Below are 19,836 nucleotides of genomic sequence, written 5' to 3' on the forward strand. Positions count from 1 at the left end.
GTAGTGTTTTCATCGCTCTGCCAACCATGGACGCAAACTTGCGTGCGCGTTTGGAACGAATGACAGCTGAGATGGGTTTGGACCCACACTCCGACACCCGCCTCTTCGCACTGCTCGCGCTTGAATCGTATTCAACACGGCAAAGCTGGTGCACCCTTCTCCCAGTGGCGGTACTTCGATGCTGTTTGCTCTTCGAATGCGGGCGCCCAGCGAGTGCGGGCTGACAACAAAGAACTACAGACTAGAAGAAAGGATCGTGGGGCATCGGGCCGGCGCGGACCCATCCCCCCTGCTGTCTGCAGCTACCGTGAAATGCGAATCTGCTTGGTTGCTGTGTCGCGGTTTCTCGGGAACCTGAGACTACGGGAGGATACGTCGAGATACGGCTCGATGACATACTGAACAGACAGCGAACGGGACTCTCGCCATACAGCGAACACAGGTATCCTAAGCTAGCCGGCGCCAGCGTTGTTATCGGAGAATGCTGCACCGCTGCCGCGGTCGGTCCGCGAGAACGTGCCGACGATGCATTTCCAGCTGACGAGGCAACACTCGAACGGCTGCACTCTCAACGGCAACCGGCGATGGTCAAAACCACAGAAATATTCACGATTTCGGCACTGCACATGGTGAAGAAAACGCAACCACGCAACTACGAGCAGACGAGCTGTCGGTGAGACCGGAAGTGCTAATATTAATGTTTGTTCGGTGTTTTAACGGCATAACACAATATAAACATACATATTATCTACTTATTGAACACAAAATTAACAACTAAAGTAATAATGAGGGTGTTATCGTGATTATAACATCAGCCAATGGTGGAACTGCCGACAATCGCGTCATATATTGCGGACTAATACATCATTTGTCGAGAGAAGAGGGAGCGATTTTCAGCTGATTTGAGAATTTATTGTAGATTCCAGGCCGCTCGCTTCGCTATAATATTTGGCTCGCGTGTTCTCGGGAGCCTCGACTACCGATTGGCAGCGCTTTTTGACCCTGCTCAAAAAGTGTTGCAGGGCCCCTTTAGGTAGTTGATTTTACCACGCAGACATACGTTGATGACTCTGTTTTTACAATAGAAACTTGAATGTCCTAGCACATTTTATGAGAGCTCCTGAGAACAGTACTCATTCCACGGGTATGTATTTTAGATAGAAACAACAAGCTTTTATTTTTTTCAGTGAGAATGGTACTTACGTTGGCCGATCAAAAACATAAAATCTTCGAAAAAACACTCCACCTGGGGCGGGTCTCTAACAGAAGTGAAGGGTAGGCGCATTGCGCTTTTGTGAGCGGAGCTAAACAGTTTCCGTGGGTTGTGACCATAATTCATTGGAGAGTTTGAGAATTGGGGCCCCAAGGAGCTTGGGGACCCGAGAAGCTTGCGAGCTGCCAGGGTGCATGCGCAGAACCCAAGCCACTCTTGGGCTCTTGCGCTCGCGTTGACCCAAGACGCAAAAATCGAAAACTAGCGTGCGTCCCCGAGGCGTCTTGCGTCACCAGCGAGACGACACAGACGCAGTGCGCGCCACGGCGCACCATAAACCGCCTCTCGCATGGTTTCATTAGAGAGTTTGAGAATTGGGGACCCAAGACGCTGGGCCCCCAAGATGCGTTGGGCAGCCTGCTCTTGCGTTCGGATGATCAGCAGAATTTGAGAATTGGGCCAGCGCAGGCTGCGTTGGGTCAAGCGCACGAAGCGCCACGCGTGACAAAATTTAAAATCATGCGAGACGCGGGCCATACTGAGCCGTGGCCCGGCTGCGTCTGTGTCTTCTCGCTGGTGACCCAAGACGCCTTGGGGCCCCACGCTAGTTTTCGATTTTTGCGTCTCGGGTCAACGCGAGCGCAAGAGCCCAAGAGTAGCTTGGGTTCTGCGCATGCGCCCTGGCGGCTCGCAAGCTTCTTAGGTCCCCAAGCTCCTTGGGGCCCCAATTCTCAAACTCTTTTCATCACGTGTGGCGCTCCGTGCGCTTGATTCAACGCAGCCTGCGTTCGCCCAATTCTCAAACTTTGCTGATCATCCGAACGCAAGAGCAGGCTGCCCAACGCAGCTTGGGGGCCCAGCGTCTTGGGTCCCTAATTCTCAAACTCTCTAATAGCTAGCAGCTGGCAATGTTTTCTCTCTAATGGGTTTCAAGGCTGATTTGTCCAGCACCAGGCCGGAGGACGTCGGGGCTAGGCACGGCCTGGACGCCACAACAGACAGCCTGTAGGCCGCACACAACGCTACTTTTTATTATTTTTTTTAAATTTCTTCATCTTTTGGCCTTGGCAGAAATAAAGTTTCACCACCACCACCAATATTACAAAGACTTCATCGTGGGCTCGAGTGTGTAGTCACGGCCGCTCAATAAAAAAATTGACCGACCCGTGGTGTAGCTTTTGCCTTCTCACATGTATACTTTCAGCTAAGCTTTTTGTTTTCATGTACATGTCGCATTTTTCCTTCTAAGAATCTAAGCGTTTGAATTTTAAAGAAAAAAAAATTCTGCCCAATCTGTATTTCAACTACTTTCTCTTGTATGGTTCGTTTCAGTTTGGCTCCAGCTAAAGTTCAATTCACATCTATCAAAAGCTCCGATCTTTCGACAGATGTCCAGTTATCCAACATTATGACTGTTAATACAAAACTATTCTATTTACTTAACTTTCATTTCATTTTCGTACAGGGCAGTCGCTTGCTGATGTATTCAGCGACAACCGCACGAGCGTTGACATTCCTCGGAAAAATTGCGTGGGAATAAGTAAAAGTTGCCGAACTTCTTTACTGTACAAAGCGAAAAAGGAAGTTTCGCTTTTCTCCTCCATAAAGTATGAATCGCAGTGACTGAACGAAAGAGTTAATCAAATGTGAAATTCATACACCCTCGGCGGACCGACGGAATAAAATTCGATTATCAGCACGGGGTAATTTAGTTAAACTGCGCGAAGTTCGCGCGAAAATGAGCATATCTCTTCCCTACGGTATCTCACAAACGCGTTCTATATGCACGACGCTTTTACGGCCACTCATTTATTCTCTGTCTTTCTCACTCTTCCTCTGACAAAAGATCAAATTTCAAGATTTAAAGGCGTTCGCCTGAAGCCTTCTTGATATTTCTATGCAGCTCATTAGGTCACCTCCAGTATCAGGAGGCAGGGAAGGAATATAATTATGGTTACTGTACTTTCATATCACATAGACAGAATGGAACATGTCCGTTAAGCTAATGTCTTCAGGAACATGAAAATAATGCTTAAACCTTGACCTCGATGTGAAGGACAGGACATAAGACAGTAGTTTTTCCGTGATCGAGTGGTGCTTAATAAACTGAGTTCATCCAAGTGTAAAAATATCCACGCATCTCCACGAAGTGAATCATGACGAGTTGGCGAGGCTCTGGGTATCGTATGGGTGAGTAGCCGTACGTTACCGAGCGTTGCCCCATATAATGTAAATTTAGTGACACAAAGAGTCGACGACAAAGCTAGGTCCTAAGGTCCATAATGTCTACGCTGAAGTCGCCGACTGGTATAAAGGGTTTGTGCTTGTAGCCGTTCTATATTGTCCTGTCCCAATTATGATTGATGTTCGTCTATTGTAAACCTTTTTTTTTATTCACATGCACGCATACATGTTTCGACTATAGCAACGGTTTCTATATACCGTAACAGCCGACAGTGAGAGTCGACGACAACGCTAGGTCCTGAGGTCCATAATGTGTACGTTGAAGTCGCCAACTAGGGATGGTAAAATCGATGAACGATTAATCGATTAAAAGTCAACAATTAATCGATTAATCGTCATCTATTTTGGGCTTTCAATTAATCGAGTTAATCGATTAAAAACTACTCGATTAATCGATTACGGCACCCCCCACTCCCGCCCCCAACCTCGCCCCTTGGCCGGAGCGCATGAGTGTGAGGCGCGCTATCCTGAGACGCAGATGCCGTGCACATTGCGTCTCTTTCGCTGCTTTCACTACAGCTCATATTTCTGCGCTAGCAGAACGAGCCCGGAGCTGGCGGCGGCCATACCCCATAGAGAAAGATATGAACACGCTCTGATCTCCGTCGCGTACGGCGTCCAACTCCAAGCACTCCCCAATGCTTCAAGCCCGGGCAAGAGGCGGCTCTACCTCATCGAGGCAGAAATGAACTTGCCCGCTTCTCTCCGGCTCACCGTCATCTGCTGCTGCTGCCTAATATGTGAGAGCGCATATCGTCTTGTTGCTTATTAACGCGAAGCATTTCTTAGCGAACTTCTGCGACTTTGAGCGCATCTATCTATCTATCTATCTATCTATCTATCTATCTATCTATCTATCTATCTATCTATCTATCTATCTATCTATCTATCTATCTATCTATCTATCTATCTAGCCGCCTACGACTTTATGCTCTCTGCCGTTCGTTAATCGGATGTATACTAAAATTGGTGTGTCATAACATGGCCTTATTACGAACATAAATGACAGGTCATATCATGAAAATCATGACACGCATGTCATGAACAGCGTGATTTACATTCCACAACCTTAGGCTCTTGCGGCCGTTCCGTTAATTTCATATACACCAAAATTGGTACGGCGTGACAAGAATTCATGACGAATATAATGACTGGTCCTAACATACAAATCATGACGCGCATGTCATGTGCAGCATGATTTACATGACATGGTCTCTGGGCGCTCGCGGCCGTTTAAATGAAGGGATATATACGAAAACTGGTATGACGAGACGTTTCTGTATGACGAACATAACTGACACGTGGTAGCATGAAAATCATGACATGCATGTCATGTATGACATGATTTACATGCCACACTCATGGCGCACTCGCGGTCGTTTCGCTAGATTGATATACACCAAAATTGGCATTGTGCTATGTGACTGTATGAAGAACATGAATAACAGGTCGTAGCATGAAACCCATGACATCCATGACATGTATGTCATGATTTACATGCCACGGTCATGGTGCATTTGCGGCCGTTTCGCTTGCATGATATCACCAAAATTGGCATTGCGCGACACGACCGTATGACGAACGTAAGTGAGAGGTGGTAACATGAAAATCATGACGTGCAAGTCATGTACAACCTGATTTACATGCCACGCTCATGGTGCGCTAGCGGCCGTTTCAGCAGATTGATATAGACCAAAATTGGTATTGCGCGAAGTAACTGTATGAAGAACATCAATAACAGTTGGTAAGATGAAAACTATGACATGCATGTCATGTATGTCATGTTTTACATGCCACGCTTATGATGCATTCGCGGCCGCTTCGCTAGCTTGATGTACACCAAAATTGGTATTGCGCGCAGCGACTGTATGGCGAACGTAAATGAGACGTGGTAACATGAAAATCATGACATGCATGACATGTACGACGTGATTTACATGTCATGCTCATGGCGCACTCGTGGCCGTTTCGCTTGATTGATATCCACCAAAATTGGTATTGTGCTATGTGACTGTATGAAGAACATGAATAACAGGTGCTGGCATGAAAACTATGACATCTATGACATGTATGTCATGATTTACATGCCTCGCTCATGGTGCACTTGTGGCCGTTTCGCTTGCATGATATACACCAAAATGTGTATTGCGCGACACGACCGTATGACGAATGTAAGTGAGAGGTGGTAACATGAAAATCATGACATGCAAGTCATGTACAACCTGATTTACATGCCACGCTCATGGTGCGCTAGCGGCCGTTTCAGTAGATTGATATACACCAAAATTGGTATTGCGCGAAGTAACTGTATGAACATGAATAACAGTTGGTAAGATGAAAACTATGACATGCATGTCATGTATGTCATGTTTTACATGCCACGCTCATGATGCATTCGCGGCCGCTTCGCTAGCTTGATGTATACCAAAATTGGTATTGCGCGCAGCGACTGTATGACGAACGTAAATGAGACATGGTAACATGAAAATCATGACATGCATGACATGATTTACATGTCATGGTCATGGCGTATTCGTGGCCGTTTCGCTTGCATGATATACACCAAAATTGGTATTGCGCGACGCGACTGCATGACGAACGTAAATGAGAGGTTGTAACATGAAAAACATGATATGCAGGTCATGTACGACATGATTTGCAAGCCACACTCATGATAGATTCGCGGCCGTTTTCCTAGCTTGATATATACCAAAATTGGTATTGCGCGACGCGACTGTATGACGAACATGAATAACAGGTGGTAACATGAAAACCGTGACATGATGCCATGTATGTCATGATTTACATGCCGCGCTGATGGTGCATTCGTGGCCGTTTCGCTAGCTTGATATACACCAAAATTGGTATTGCGCGAAGCGACTGTATGACGAACGTAAATGAAAGGTGTTAACATGAAAATCATGACATGCATGTCATGTATGGCATGATTTACATGCTATACTCGTGGTGCACTCGCGGCCATTTCGCTCGTTTGATATACACCAAAATTAATATTGCGCGATGACGAACATAAATGAGAGGTCTTAACATGCGAATTATGTTATGCATGTCATGTACGGTATGATTTACATGCCACTGTCATGGTGTGCTTCCGGCCGTTTTGTTAACTGGATATATACCAAAATTGGTATGGCACGACACGAGTGCGTGATGAACATAAGCGACAGGTCATGCATTGTATATACCAGAATATGCGTTTCATTGGCATGGTGTATACTAGATTGTGCATGCATGCGTGCATGGCAAACATGCGATATATGGTGGACTAGATGCCATGGCATGAATGATTTTATTTAGCTCAAAGACAAACAAGGCGATGTATGCAGCTCTTTGCTGGCTGCTTCGCATTACATCAATTCCCACAGTGCGTGGGATCTGCCGAATTTTTTTTTTTGTTCGTGTTCGTTTTTTGCCGCGCTTTTTCATCGTGTTGCCGCATAAACGCATCTCTCCTTACATTTCATAAACGAGTAGTTTTCGTCACCTGTAGTGTCAATCGCAACTTTCTTTGTATTTTATTCAACACTCAGATTTACTCGTTTCTTGTGTAAGTGCGGCATTGTAATATGCGCTGCTTATTTCCTGACTGGGTCTTAGTGCCGTTCTGTTTTACTCTTTAGCAAATAAAATATTCTTTACCAATGAAAAGAGAGAGAAAAAATATATTATAAGGCAGTGAAGGTGGCCTGAGCTAGTACGCCCCTGCCTGCTACTCTGCACCGGGGAAAACGCGTCGGGGGAAAAAGAGTGATGAAATACGATGATGGGGAGGGGATTACGTAATCCTTATATACATAATAAGACACCTTTGCTTACGTAAATAGGACAAGGACGCTAGTAAGCATCTTTTACTATGCTGTATACCAACTAGCCCAACTGTCCGTCTTATAGGGTATACACCACTTTCATAATTTTTCACCTAGCTTTCCTTCGATGCAGTTAGCCCAATTAATGACAGCTAGTCACTTCTTGAAACAGAGTGTTTCAGCGCGGTATGCTTACGCTGGGACGCGGAAATGTCGACTCGGCTCTCTTAACACGAACACGCATAATAGACAGCACGTGCAACTACGACCTCGTCTCCACTTGAAGCACGAAAGTTGCTGCCATTAGTTGAGAGAAAATGTAGCGCAGGAATGCGCACTCGCGAATTGTGAAAAGGACCTTATAGACCCTTTATGTAATCCTCAGCTTTACGCGTCGGTTTACCGAACGTCTAGCATCCAGTGCATTACTATTGAAGAAGTGACCTTGTAGCATTTACTAATACTGTATGGTCGCATATTTAGGGAGAAATACAGCTTTCAGCCAGAGGCCCTCGTCTTCTGCTGTGACAAGAAAGAAGGACAGTCGCGAAATTTATGTTGTAATGTCTGATACACTAGACAGCGCTCACCGTTCAGGCTGTACGTACGATTGGAAAGATGCGAGTGGCGCCGCGTTAAGGCAACGATCAGATGAAACCTGCGGAGTATAGTGGCGCAGCTCCTGTTTATTCTAGCTGGGAGCCATAAACTCATGTCACTCCCGCAGTTACCAGTACCGATGGTCTGTTTGAGGCCAGTATGTTTCCGTGTAATCTCTGCGTGGGTGACCTCAAGGAAAAGATCGCGTCAGTCCGCAGTTAAAATGTTATGTAGGGCTTCCACAATATCTAACCGACAAACCGATAAAAGATGCTGCGCTTACGAGAGCGAGCGTCTTAGTTAATTCCTCTTCCTACTCGTCTGTCTTTTACCTTTCTCGGGATTTCCTCACCCTCCGCCACACTGCATGTTTCAGCTGCGACTTTCCAACCAGTGTGGTCCCGGAACGCGCCTCCGGTTTCGATGAGCTCCAGTAGGCAGGCTTCGAGAAAATACGACCTGCTGCCGAATAGTCCAGGGATGATGGCCACAGATGCTTGAATCCGCGACATCAACCAACGACGACGAGCCCCTTGTGTCCAGTGTGCGAAAGTGGGTAATTTTCGCACACTGTACACAATGGGGTCGTTGTCGACACTTTCAAAACTGGGAATTTTGTATCGTCAGCGCGTCTGATAAAAAGATTTGGGTCCATATAAAACACGAACGATGCCTCTCATACAAAGAGATATCGGTTTTAAAGCACCCACAAAAAATGCCGATTAATCGATTACAACATTCCACAGAAAGCAATTAATCGATTAAAGGCTAAATCCATTAACGATTAACGATTAATCGATTAAAAATTTTAATCGACCATCCTATCGCCAACTAGTATAAAGGGTTTGCGCTTGTAGGTGTTTTATATTGTTTCGTCGCAACTATGACTGATATTAGCCTATTGTTAAACCTGATGCTTCGATTTCACACGGTGCTGTGCCGTGAGCACGGACAACGAACAACAACGGACAAGCCTCGACTCTAAGGTGCTTCGCGCCTAAAAAGGAGGCCTTTATTGCCTCTAACCTGCGCATTTCAACAAGATGTTTCGCTGTTTCTAGCAGTCCTTATGTAGCTGGCCACGTGTCCAGCTCAGTGCACAGACTTGACATAGACGCCTTTCATAAGGGTTGACAATTCTTCCGCAATCTTCACGATCTGCTCTAGCGCTTGCATTTCGGTGCAGCTTGTAAGGTAGTGCATGGAATTAACGAGTTGCACGTAATTAGGTTCGTTAAGTTTGTGGTAGGTAAGAATAAATATTGCATGAAGTTGACCGCTCAAAGCACACGCGCGTATCATTTAGCTCCAAGATTTTATTAAAACTGTTTGAATAAACCTTGGGTTCACAAGGCTTGTTAGGTGGGCAGTTGATTCATGAACATTGTGGCACAACAGCGCAAAGAACGGGTCAGTCAACACACAAGACACAGATTCACACATGTTTAAAGCTTTTATTCCATTTTCCTCACGACGTTGCCAACATTAGCTTTTTGACGTAACATGTGGCATGGTAGACTTCGTCCATCGAGGTGGTGTAAGTTACAGTGCTCGGCTGCTGACCCGAAGGTCGAGGGTTCGATCCCCACCGCGGCGGTCGCATTTCGATGGAGGCGAAATGCTAGAGGCCCGTGTACTGTGCGATGTCAGTACACGTAAAGAACACCGATGGTAAAAATTTATGGAGACCTCTACGGCGCCCCCCATAATCATGTAGTTTTGGGACGTAAAACCCCAACAATTATTATTATTATGGTAGACTTCTCTTTCTTTTCTAATGCTGTTCGCTCAACAGTTCGATAACTGATGCAGTCATGTGGTATAATGAAGGTCAGGTGAACATAAAAACGCAAATACTGCGACATAATAATGAGGGGGGAAAAAAACTATGAAGATTGGAAAACTGTTCTACAGCATTCGTGCACAATGATTGTCAATATAGCTAACCGCTTCCAGAAATGACTTCTCTTTAACGGAGGAACATTTAGGTAGCGATCATTCCTTCCCAGCGCGATTACTTAGAGAACAGAGGCGTTGAACCAGCACATCACTATAGCGTTAGTACAGAACATCGGTATGGGTAGTACAGGCCGAGAGCTCCAACAATACATCTCAATCCTACAGGGTTCACAAGTCTCCTGGTATGTGTCGCGCAGTTAAGAAGTACTTCTGCGACATCTGAGTGACATGTGTGACATATAACGTGATAAAAAACATACAGGCGGTGAATTCACCCGCTGTAATGCAAATGCTCAATTTGTGCGGTGTGCTATCACGCCTTATAATAGCGCTGTAAATATCATGCTTATGTTTTAGCAGTGCCAAGCGCATGCAGCAGAATAAAAATGACCGAGTATACGCGCGTAATATATAAGTAAACATTCGAAAAAGCAAGCCATCTCTACGAGTTTTGTCGGTATAATTTGTCGTTAATTTAAACGTGGAAGCGCGGGGCCCAAGCGGAAACTCTTCCATTTGAGGCAATGTGAATGAGATGAAAGGCTCGTGGATTGATTCTTGGCATCAAAACGGGCTCCAGGCATCACAAGCCTCTTGGTGGCGCGGCAAGAATGGCGTCGGCAGTTTATGTTGAGCCTGAAAGCAAAAAAAGCCAGAATTGTGAAATTCAATTAAGCCTATAAAAGGTAGCTGTAACTGTGGAACTGACACTGCCGCCATTTAATTTCAAGACGTTTCTCTACCCGCCATTTCGCATCGACTTAAAAAATTACATGTCAGATTTACACAAGAGGAGTCAGCGGATATATTCTGAAGGTCGCGGGATCGAATCCTGGCCGCGGCGGCTGCATTTTCGATGGATACGAAAGTGTTTGAGGCCCGTGTACTTAGATTTAGGTACACGTTAAAGAACCCCAGGTGATCGAAATTTCCGGAGCCCTCCACTACGGCGTCTCTCATAATCATCGTGATTTTGGGACGTTAAACCCCAGGTATTATTATCTGCGGATATATTTGAAGAACAAAACAGCGCGTGACACAAGAGAAGGAGGAGCACACAACACGAGCGCTGACTATCAACTGGGTGTAGTTTATTGAGGCAAGAAAATATATAGGAAGTGAAGGTAACAAAATAACGGACATGACTCGTCCACAGCACCACGATAAGGGGATGCCGCAACATGACTTCTGCCTCATGTCAAAACAGCGTCGTTTGCTCCTTCTCTTGGGTCCAGCCTTCGCCTTGTTCTTTTCTTTGAAGTAACATGTACAAACTAGCCTTTCAACAAACCCTACTGCAGTTTATTTCGAATAGAGCTTTTCGATTTGAGTTCGTGTTAATCGCCTCTATACAAGGCGTTGTTTCTTTTCTTTAGTCATTAGCTAAAATTGCACAAAAGGTTTTCTGGTTTTACAACCAGAAGGAAGGAAGCAAGAACAAGCGGAAAGACAGGGAGGTTAACCAGTTCTCAGACCGGCTGGCTACCCTGTGCTTCATGCGACACATTAATGTTACTTGCTGTGAATACTCAGCTAATTTTTTTACAACCAGAAATTTCTATTATTCTTTTCAATCCTGCCACTCTCCTCTCTAACACCCGAAGTGTACATAAATGAAATGTACTTGGAAGTGTACATAAATGAAGCAAAAACGAGGATAGTACACGAAGCAGTTCGCGAACTGCTGCAGAAAACTTTCTAGCAGCGTTCGTAAGACAAATCGGATATTCGGAGTTGCGTCCCAAAAACAGGGTCTACCGGGGAACCGGTATGCATTAGCACACACACGTCTTTATGTTTTACCGTATAGTAAAACGGATCTTCAAAATTTAACAGCGAAGCTGTTTTAGCTTGCCGTAGTTTGTGCGGTGTCACGAGAAAACTCCTCAAGTGGGTATGCGCCATAGGAAATGGGCAAGCTCCACTACCGTGTAAAGCAGGTGTGAGTGTCAGACGAAAACAAACAGGTGAAAAAGAGAGAGAGAAAGAAAGAGATAGTAATAAATAGGAAGAGAAAAATCGAAAGAGAGAGATAGAAAGCGATATAAAGAAAGAGAGAAAAAGAGAGAAATAAAGGGAATAAAGACATAAAAAGATAGAGACCAAGGAAAACATAGAAATAGATAGAAAGAGATAGTAACAGACACAAAAATTGGTCGAAAAAAGAGAGAGCAAGACAGAAAGAGAGAGAAAGGGAGAATGAAATAGAAATAAAGGAATAGAAAGGAGGAGTGAGAGAAGGGAAGGGAAGAAAGAGAAATAAAGATAGAAAGAAAGAAATAGAAAGAAACAGGTACAAAAAAGACATACGGGAAACGGAGAGAAAGAGAAAAATAAAGAGAAAAAAAGGAAGGCCGGCCAGCCGCGCTCATCCTTCAGTTTTGACACCGCTAGTGCGAAGCTGGGGTGAACTTCTTTTTTTCTTTTAATTACAGCTGCTTACAGAATCTTCAGCTACATGTACACCTCTCCGAGTCCTAGTTCTTTTCATCCTTCTGCTGCCCTCTATATTGTGCCCCGCGTATAGCTTTGCCGTCTGCGTTATCGGATATACGTATTAAACTCCTTGACCAAGTCCGCTTTCTTACACAGATGGAAGCTGTGAAGCTCTTCATATAGATCTGTCATCTTGTCCGCATTGCTTGTTCTCAGCCCTGCGTGCACACGTGCAGCCTACCAGGTTACTCTTCGCATTTCTTCCGAATCAGTTTCGTGGAGGGCTGGGAAATTTTTGTCCCGTAAAGAAACACCGTGCTCTTTAGTCTGAACTTTTTTTCCAGAGGCTATTACTCATCTTTCTACGAGCATTTTTATAGCAATGATACTAAGCTTTCTTTTACAGCGTTGTTCATTATCCGCACTAGTTCCCCTGGACATAAAGAGCTTCTTATGTTAACGCCAGATTCGATTAAACCTATTCTAGAAATCCGCATAACCCGCCACGGTGGTCTAGTGGTTACGGTGTTTGACTGCTGACCCGATTGTCGCAGGATTGAACACCGGCCGCGACGGCCGTATTTCGATGCAGGTAGGCCTGCGTGATTACATTTACGTGCACGTTAAAGAAACCCAGCTGGTCAATATTTCCGGAGCCCTCCACTACGGCGTCTCTAATAATCATATCGTCGCTTTGGGACGTAAAACCCTAAGAATTATGCGTTTGAAATCCGCATTAAGTGAGCGCACCGTTCAGGAAAAATACCCGAGGTCGTCTCGAGCTGGCCGATGGTAGCGTATTCGTGGCGCTTCGACTTCATTGCCGTCAAAGTCGGTGCAGATCATCGCAAACTCTAAGGAGCGCTTGCCAGGGTCGATCTTCTGTTTAGACACGTCCTCCAACACTTCGCTCATGCTGCGAGAAGAAAATGGCATGAAGTGGCAAATGAATAGAGCAAGTAAAATTGTCAAACGTACAAGCGCATCGGCGCCATGGAAGCCATAATATTCCAAAAAAAAATCATTCTGAATTGACTTGACACATTCGATAATATTTTTTATTGCTATATTGAAGGACAAGCAGCGCCATCGAGGGAGACGGTGCGACTTGAAGACTGGCACGCACACGCGGGCATCTTCTCTACGCTTGGGCATATATTGTAAATTTGTTCCTCTGTCTGCCTTCACGTCTGTGTTTACAAAAACTTATCATCGCTCGGCGCGGGCCACGCTGCAACGTTTGGGGAAATTTCGTGATAGTTTTAGACTGTTCCGATAAGACTGCGTGCGCTACGCGAGTAGTCGAATTTATTCGGGAGCTATCGTGAGCACCAGCGATAACGCTGAAATTTTCGATCACTCATGTATAAAAGACGACGTGTTCGTCCGACCATCAGATTATTCGGCGATCGATGTTGTGCTTAACGCTGTCGTTGGCTTTTGAACGTTTCTTACTTGTACAGAGAGTTCTACTTGATTTTCTGGGCACAAGTTCGCCCAATAAAGAGCTTTATGTTTAACAGTCAGATTTCGACCTTCACTACCGTCACAACCACTTGACAGTGTGGCCACGCGTATTATACAGGGTGTTTCAGCTAAAAAGCACCAAGTATAATAAAATTAAGCATAGGCGCTACGGATATCCAATCTGCGCAGTATTGTTCTGAGCCATATAGAGCCCTTCAGAATATTTTTTCCAATCCGCCAAGCTCGGCAATTAACAAAGATTGCTTAATGAACTTTTTTAAATAGCAACTCTAGAGAAAAGTTTTCAATACAAAAGTTGTAGCGCTTGTTCAGAAACATCGAATTTTTCAATCTGTGTTAAGATAAATCCCCTGCCTAAATTTTTTCCGGCCTTTCTCTAAAACGCGCGAATTTTAAAAAATACCACGTGACTGCCGCCAAAAGCGCGGCGCTTTTAGTGCCCTCAAATGTAAGTTGAACGAATTATCAAAGGCTGCTCCGCGCACGAAGGTCGATTGAGCAGGCTGCCGGTGACTGCGATGGACGCTAAATGAGGATACAGGCGTACCATCTAAAAAAAAAAACTACGAAAGAGCGGCCGTCACGTGTGATGGATCTTTTATCTCGGTCCTTCATCACGCTGTCACCCTAGCCCCTTCCAATGTGTTTCTTCATTGGCGCGAAAAGAAAAGAAAAAATGCCTACGCTGCATCAAATGCTACCTACGGTCTCATGTAGCATTTGTTCCGTGGCTGCCGCTTTTTCGTTGAAGAATTTTTTTTTGTTGTTAAAACGGTATGCTCATTTTGTCGCTTAACGTCCATCGCAGTCACCGATAACCTGTTCCATCAATGTTCGTGCGCGAAGCATCCTTTGATAATTCGTTCAACTTACATTTGAGGGCACCAAAAGCGCCGCGCGCTTGGCGGCAGTCACGTGGTATTTTTTTTTAATTCGCGCACTTTATAGAGAGGCCAGAAAAAATTTAGGCAGGGGAGTTATCTCAACACAGATTGAAAAATTTGATGTTTCTGAACAAGCGCTACAACTTTTGTATTGAAAATTTTTCTCTAGAGTTAGTATTTAAAAAGTTCATTAAGCAATCTTTGTTAATTGCCAAGCTTGGCGGATTGCAAAAACTATTCTGACATGCTCTATATGGCTCAGAACAAAACTGCGCTAATTGGAGACGCGTAGCGCCTATGCTTAATTTTTTAACACTTGGTGCTTTTTAGCTGAAACACCCTGTACATGTTAACCGATGACGATTATCATCATCTTAGCGTGCATCTGCCTTTGAAAGTTAGAGACAGAGTACGTGAACGAGGGTGTTCGATGGCTGCCTCGGCAGAAAATGTGTTTGCATCCTCTGGACTTATCTAGTCTTTTCTCTAGCGGCCATATCAAGGAATTGTACAAACGGCGGAGTTATCGAGAGTTATCGGGCCTGCGCAATAAGTAGTACAGCCTCCCCGTAAGGCGTTAACACGATAAGCTCAAAATTACGAGCAGTGCCGTAATTTGCTCGTTTGTTATACGCTAAAAGCTTTCATTTTTCATTCCCAAAAGTATTCATGTTCGCTATTAGTTGACGTTCTTGCTTATCTATCCCGCTTACAAACTTCACGAATACGGGCTTGCATTCGTTTCGGGGAAAGCTCCATCCGAAAGTTGGACTTCATTGGGCCTTAACAAGAGACATTTCATGCTAATTTATGGGACGCAGTGCAGCATATAAATCTACGACTAATTGATGAAGCTTCACGTTGACGCGCTCTTTGATCGGGTGCTACTTCGGCACAGCCGGCCTAAACAGCGTAGCCACGTCGTTTTCATTCGCTCACTCCTAAGTACAGTTTGCACACTTTGCGGAGTCTTTTTGTCCCACAACAATAATCGTTATATGGTTCGCTTGCGTTTCCTTCCTTGAAAACTCGGCTCTCCGCCACATTCTTACCAATAATACTGTAAAACGCTGATATTGTGCACGCCGCTCAAAGTGTCGGGCACGCGGCATTTGAGCAAGGAAAGGGCCCGCAAAGGTGCATACCAATTACGGTTGTGGGGAAAACAAACACCGCAAAGGGGGCAACTGTTTTTCCGGTGCTTGACATCGGAACTAAGTCGCACCACTTGAACGCATACATCTCCATGCTTCATGCTGACTAGAGCTTCCAGCCTTGACAACACCTGACCAGTAGGAACAATGACAGCTTCATAGTCACTTTGCGATTTCGTGTGGTGTAACGCTTAAGAATAAAGCATTTTGCGCCGGACAACAGTGAGGGTCTGCAGAAAAGAGTTCGACAAGAGAGTAACAAAGCACACGTTTAGCCCGAGATGAAGTGCCATCACGCACGACGTTCTATCAACGGTGCGCAATCGGCATCCTAAAACATGCGTATGGTACGTGCATCTTTAAACTATGTACTAAGTTCAGCTATTGGAACACACATGAATACCTAAAGACAGTACTTACGTCATCTTGAGACGTCTCGTGGACGGAGGCTGGAAGTTGGCGTACAACATTCGTGGACCCTCAGACAGTATGATGATATCAACTTCGAAGTCTTCCTGTAGCAAAAAAAAGATGAATTTGAACGTCGTTTATAGTGTCAATGTTCGCCTGCAAAACGCACGCTAAATGACAAGCTTTTAAAAAAGCTTAGACCACCTGAAACACTCCTTGGTTCTGTTGCGTGCAATCGCCTATCCAAACATCGATTTCGAAAGCGAAGAAGCAAAACAAAAGCGGAGATCCCGCGTTCGGGTTCCAATCCTGGACCAAGACGAACTTCTCGTCATTTCTGAAGATTCATGTCCGAGAAATCCGACTGTATTTTCACTGTAGCTTCGTGCTACGATTATGTGGATGACCATTATTCCCCTTCCATGAACTTTTCTCCACCTTACGGAGTCCCACAGACCTGATTTGTCATAAGCATGAACTGCAATTCACATGGCTACATCTTGCAACGAATCAACCGATTGCTTGAGCAGTATGCTCACCAGATTTCAAATACTGCATGCTTTAAAATAGAAGCGGTGATGGGACCATGATGGAGATAAGTGAAACGGCAAAGCTCGTAAAATGACGCAATATTTGCGTCAATGTTCACTTCGATTGTTGTAACAGATAAAAAAAAGGCATATATACGCGTGCTTGTCAAAGAGGTGTGGTTTTCTGCAGTATTAACGTTCGCTCCGATATTGTAACGCCTCTATTATGGTAGCAGAGGGCAAAAAAAGATTACAAAAGTATGTGCTTTAGAATTTTCGCAGCGTCCATTGTGTTGTACGTGCGGTACTTAAGTCGACCAACTTCTCACACGTCCAACAAATCGACTGATCCACCAGTCTACACTTACTTTGAAACGTTCGATGAATTTCTCGAGGGTGATCTCGCCTTGAATGTCAATGGCTGTCCACAAGGTGTACTCCTGGCCGTGAAACTGTTGCAGAAAAGTCGAGAAAAAAAGAACATTGCGTTAGGCTGAGTGCTTGTGCAACGTATTCGCTCGACTTTTACATTGCGCACGCAACCCTTTTATATAGTCAAGCCGCTAATGTGACATTTTAGTCACTTGTAACGTGTCTATATGCGTGTTCGTAATCACGGGGTGCGGTCTACAGCCGGTGAAGCGTCGTAACGTTGGCTTACGAGGTGTTTGCCAAAGATTAATAAATGAGTACACTGCAAGGGACAACCTTTTGCACTTCGCACATTATCACATTTACATGTGTCTGGCATACATAGACATTTTTATCATTGACTTCAAACCGAGTACTCCGGACTCTCGAAACTTATCAAGGGGACGTGGAGTCTATGAATTCTTTCGACCATAATCCGCGAAGGTTTCCACGCGCGACTGCGGTCTCCCGATAACAGGCGTCGCAAACTATTCCACAGACTCAAACTATCCTTAAGCTATCCTCATATCAAACTACCAAACTATATGTCTCAAACAATTCTACACTGCTTCAACGACGATTCGGATGCAGAACACACAATGAAAGAGCCCACTTAGAGAAAGGTGACCAATAAACTCGTACTTCTACACTGATTAAACTCAACGACCGGATGTAACACAGCAACAACAAAATGTTTCTTCATTCTTAAGGCTGGAGTTTTATTGACGATGCAAGAATAAACCTTTTCTTGGCTCACATTTTTCTTGGCAGGAGGAATGGGTTCGGAAAAGCCGAAGAAAGGCAGCGCCAGGTTGACGAAACCATTCTTGTACAGCTCCAACTTTTTGTGACCCTGAGCCAGCTGTTCAAAAGACGCCATTGAGAAAACAAACACGACGATTTAATAGCGCCATTAAAATCATCTCGAGATCGGGAGAGAGCAATGCGGCACTTTCTCCACTTTCCGTACAATTATATCGCGCAAACACGTAGCACAAAAGACGAGGCACGTTCAGACACAGTTCCGTAACACAGCCCTGCGAGTGCATGCGCCTGAACGAATAACCAGTGGGATTGTGCCTAATAAATTCGCATAGTAGCTGTGTTTATGTTTCTCTTTGCATGTTCGTATTCTTCTTATTGATCCATAGTTACGACATGCTAAGGAGTTGGGGTATCTGCGCAGCAACTGCTGCTCACGTGAGTTCGTGCAGTAAAGTTCAGCTGAAGTACGGCGTTCGTGTTCCGTTTCTTGCAATCTACAATGCTACGTTGTGGCAGAACAGCGCAGAAAACGGGGCGAAGAAAATATAGGACACAGCGCTGTGCGCTGTATATTGTTCGTCCCGTTTCCTGCGATGTTCTGCCGCAATGTTCATGAACCAAGTTGCCCACGTAAGAACCCTTGTGCATTGCATCTACCATGCTAATATGCGCAGAAAAAATTCCCGTTTCAGAAACGCTCGCTGCAAAATTAACTTCTCATTATTTCGCCAACTCTCTCTTAGCAACTTATTAAGATCAATAAGGCTCAGATTGTAGATAGAGCATAGACAAGACGTACAGAGCGCTGAAATTCCAGCAGTTTACTCAGTTTTGACAAAACCTCGCTTTTGCTTGCCCCGGGCCCTGTGTTTTATTACGCTGTACACTAAAAAATTAGGCCTATCAAGACAACGTAGAGTAATTTTTTCATTACATCACATAATCATTCAGTTTACTTATCAACCCATAGTGTCGTCCTTCCGAGAAATGAATTCCGGGGTTCCAGACCACGATACGATTATGAGGCACACCGAATAGGGAAAGGTACGAATTAATCTTGACATGTGTTTCTTCAGAGCGCATCTGAACCTAAGTACACGTATGGTCGTTTCTGCCTTTCACTGCTATCAAAATGCGCCCACCGTGGCCGTGAATCGAGTCCTCAACCTCAGGCTTAGCAGCGGAACTCTATGGCCGTCATGTAATTGTGGCGGATAGTGTCCTCTCTCCCTCAGTTACGCGTCACGTACGCTCGGTGCACTCGATGACCCTTGCGCAACACATTGTATAGCGTTAACGTTTCGGCATAAACTGGCATTCTAAATGTGAGTGGTGACATCACCTTGTACAGCTCGAGACAGGCGAGGCCCGCCACGAGCGATGTGGTGGTGGCAATGGCCGGTATGATCTTGCCCGCGATGAGCTTGCTCTTGAGTCGGTCGGCCGGCTGGATGTTGTAGTTGGCGGCACGCAGGTTGGAGGCCGCCACGATGAAGTCCACGTGGAAGTTTGTGTCGTCGTCCTTCTCAAACTCCAGCGTCGTAAGTTCCACGTCTCCGAGCTCACTCTGGTCCGGCAGTTCCTCGAGCAGCTGGTTTACGCGATCCGAGTCTGCACGTGAGAGAGAGAGAGAAAAAAAAAGATTCAGGCAGATCGAACTTAAGTTGTTGTCAATGTATATTTGTGAACGCATCATTGGATCGAGAGTGAATGAATTATCCAACGATAGACAGAATATGCTTACACTAGCCGACATTTGCCCATCGAAAGCCACCCATAGACAATAACAGCAATCATTTATGCGTATTAAAAAGATCAGCCGACATTCATAATTTAGCCGATATGAGCTAACGGTAATCGGTGCTAACAAATACCGGTATAGTGTGCGGATAAATATAGAAAAACGAAGACACC

At 45.0% G+C, this 19,836-nt stretch overlaps 1 protein-coding gene across 1 annotated transcript in view; it reads right to left on the bottom strand.

Annotated features, from left to right (window-relative positions):
• Positions 1-9,330: 9,330 nt before the first annotated feature.
• Positions 9,331-19,836, bottom strand: part of LOC119381631 (ubiquitin-like modifier-activating enzyme 1) — a 53,166-nt gene continuing 42,660 nt past the window's right edge. The window contains exons 21-26 of the mRNA XM_049412847.1: positions 19,265-19,533; positions 17,915-18,019; positions 17,115-17,198; positions 16,226-16,320; positions 13,030-13,195; positions 9,331-10,479 (exon numbers count right to left, since the gene is read on the bottom strand). Coding sequence (XP_049268804.1) covers positions 13,033-13,195; positions 16,226-16,320; positions 17,115-17,198; positions 17,915-18,019; positions 19,265-19,533 — 716 coding nt within the window. The 3' untranslated portion in view covers positions 9,331-10,479; positions 13,030-13,032. The remainder of the gene's footprint in view (positions 10,480-13,029; positions 13,196-16,225; positions 16,321-17,114; positions 17,199-17,914; positions 18,020-19,264; positions 19,534-19,836) is intronic.

Source organism: Rhipicephalus sanguineus, chromosome 2, assembly GCF_013339695.2.
Source record: "Rhipicephalus sanguineus isolate Rsan-2018 chromosome 2, BIME_Rsan_1.4, whole genome shotgun sequence".
Classification (NCBI taxonomy): Eukaryota; Metazoa; Arthropoda; class Arachnida; order Ixodida; family Ixodidae; genus Rhipicephalus; species Rhipicephalus sanguineus.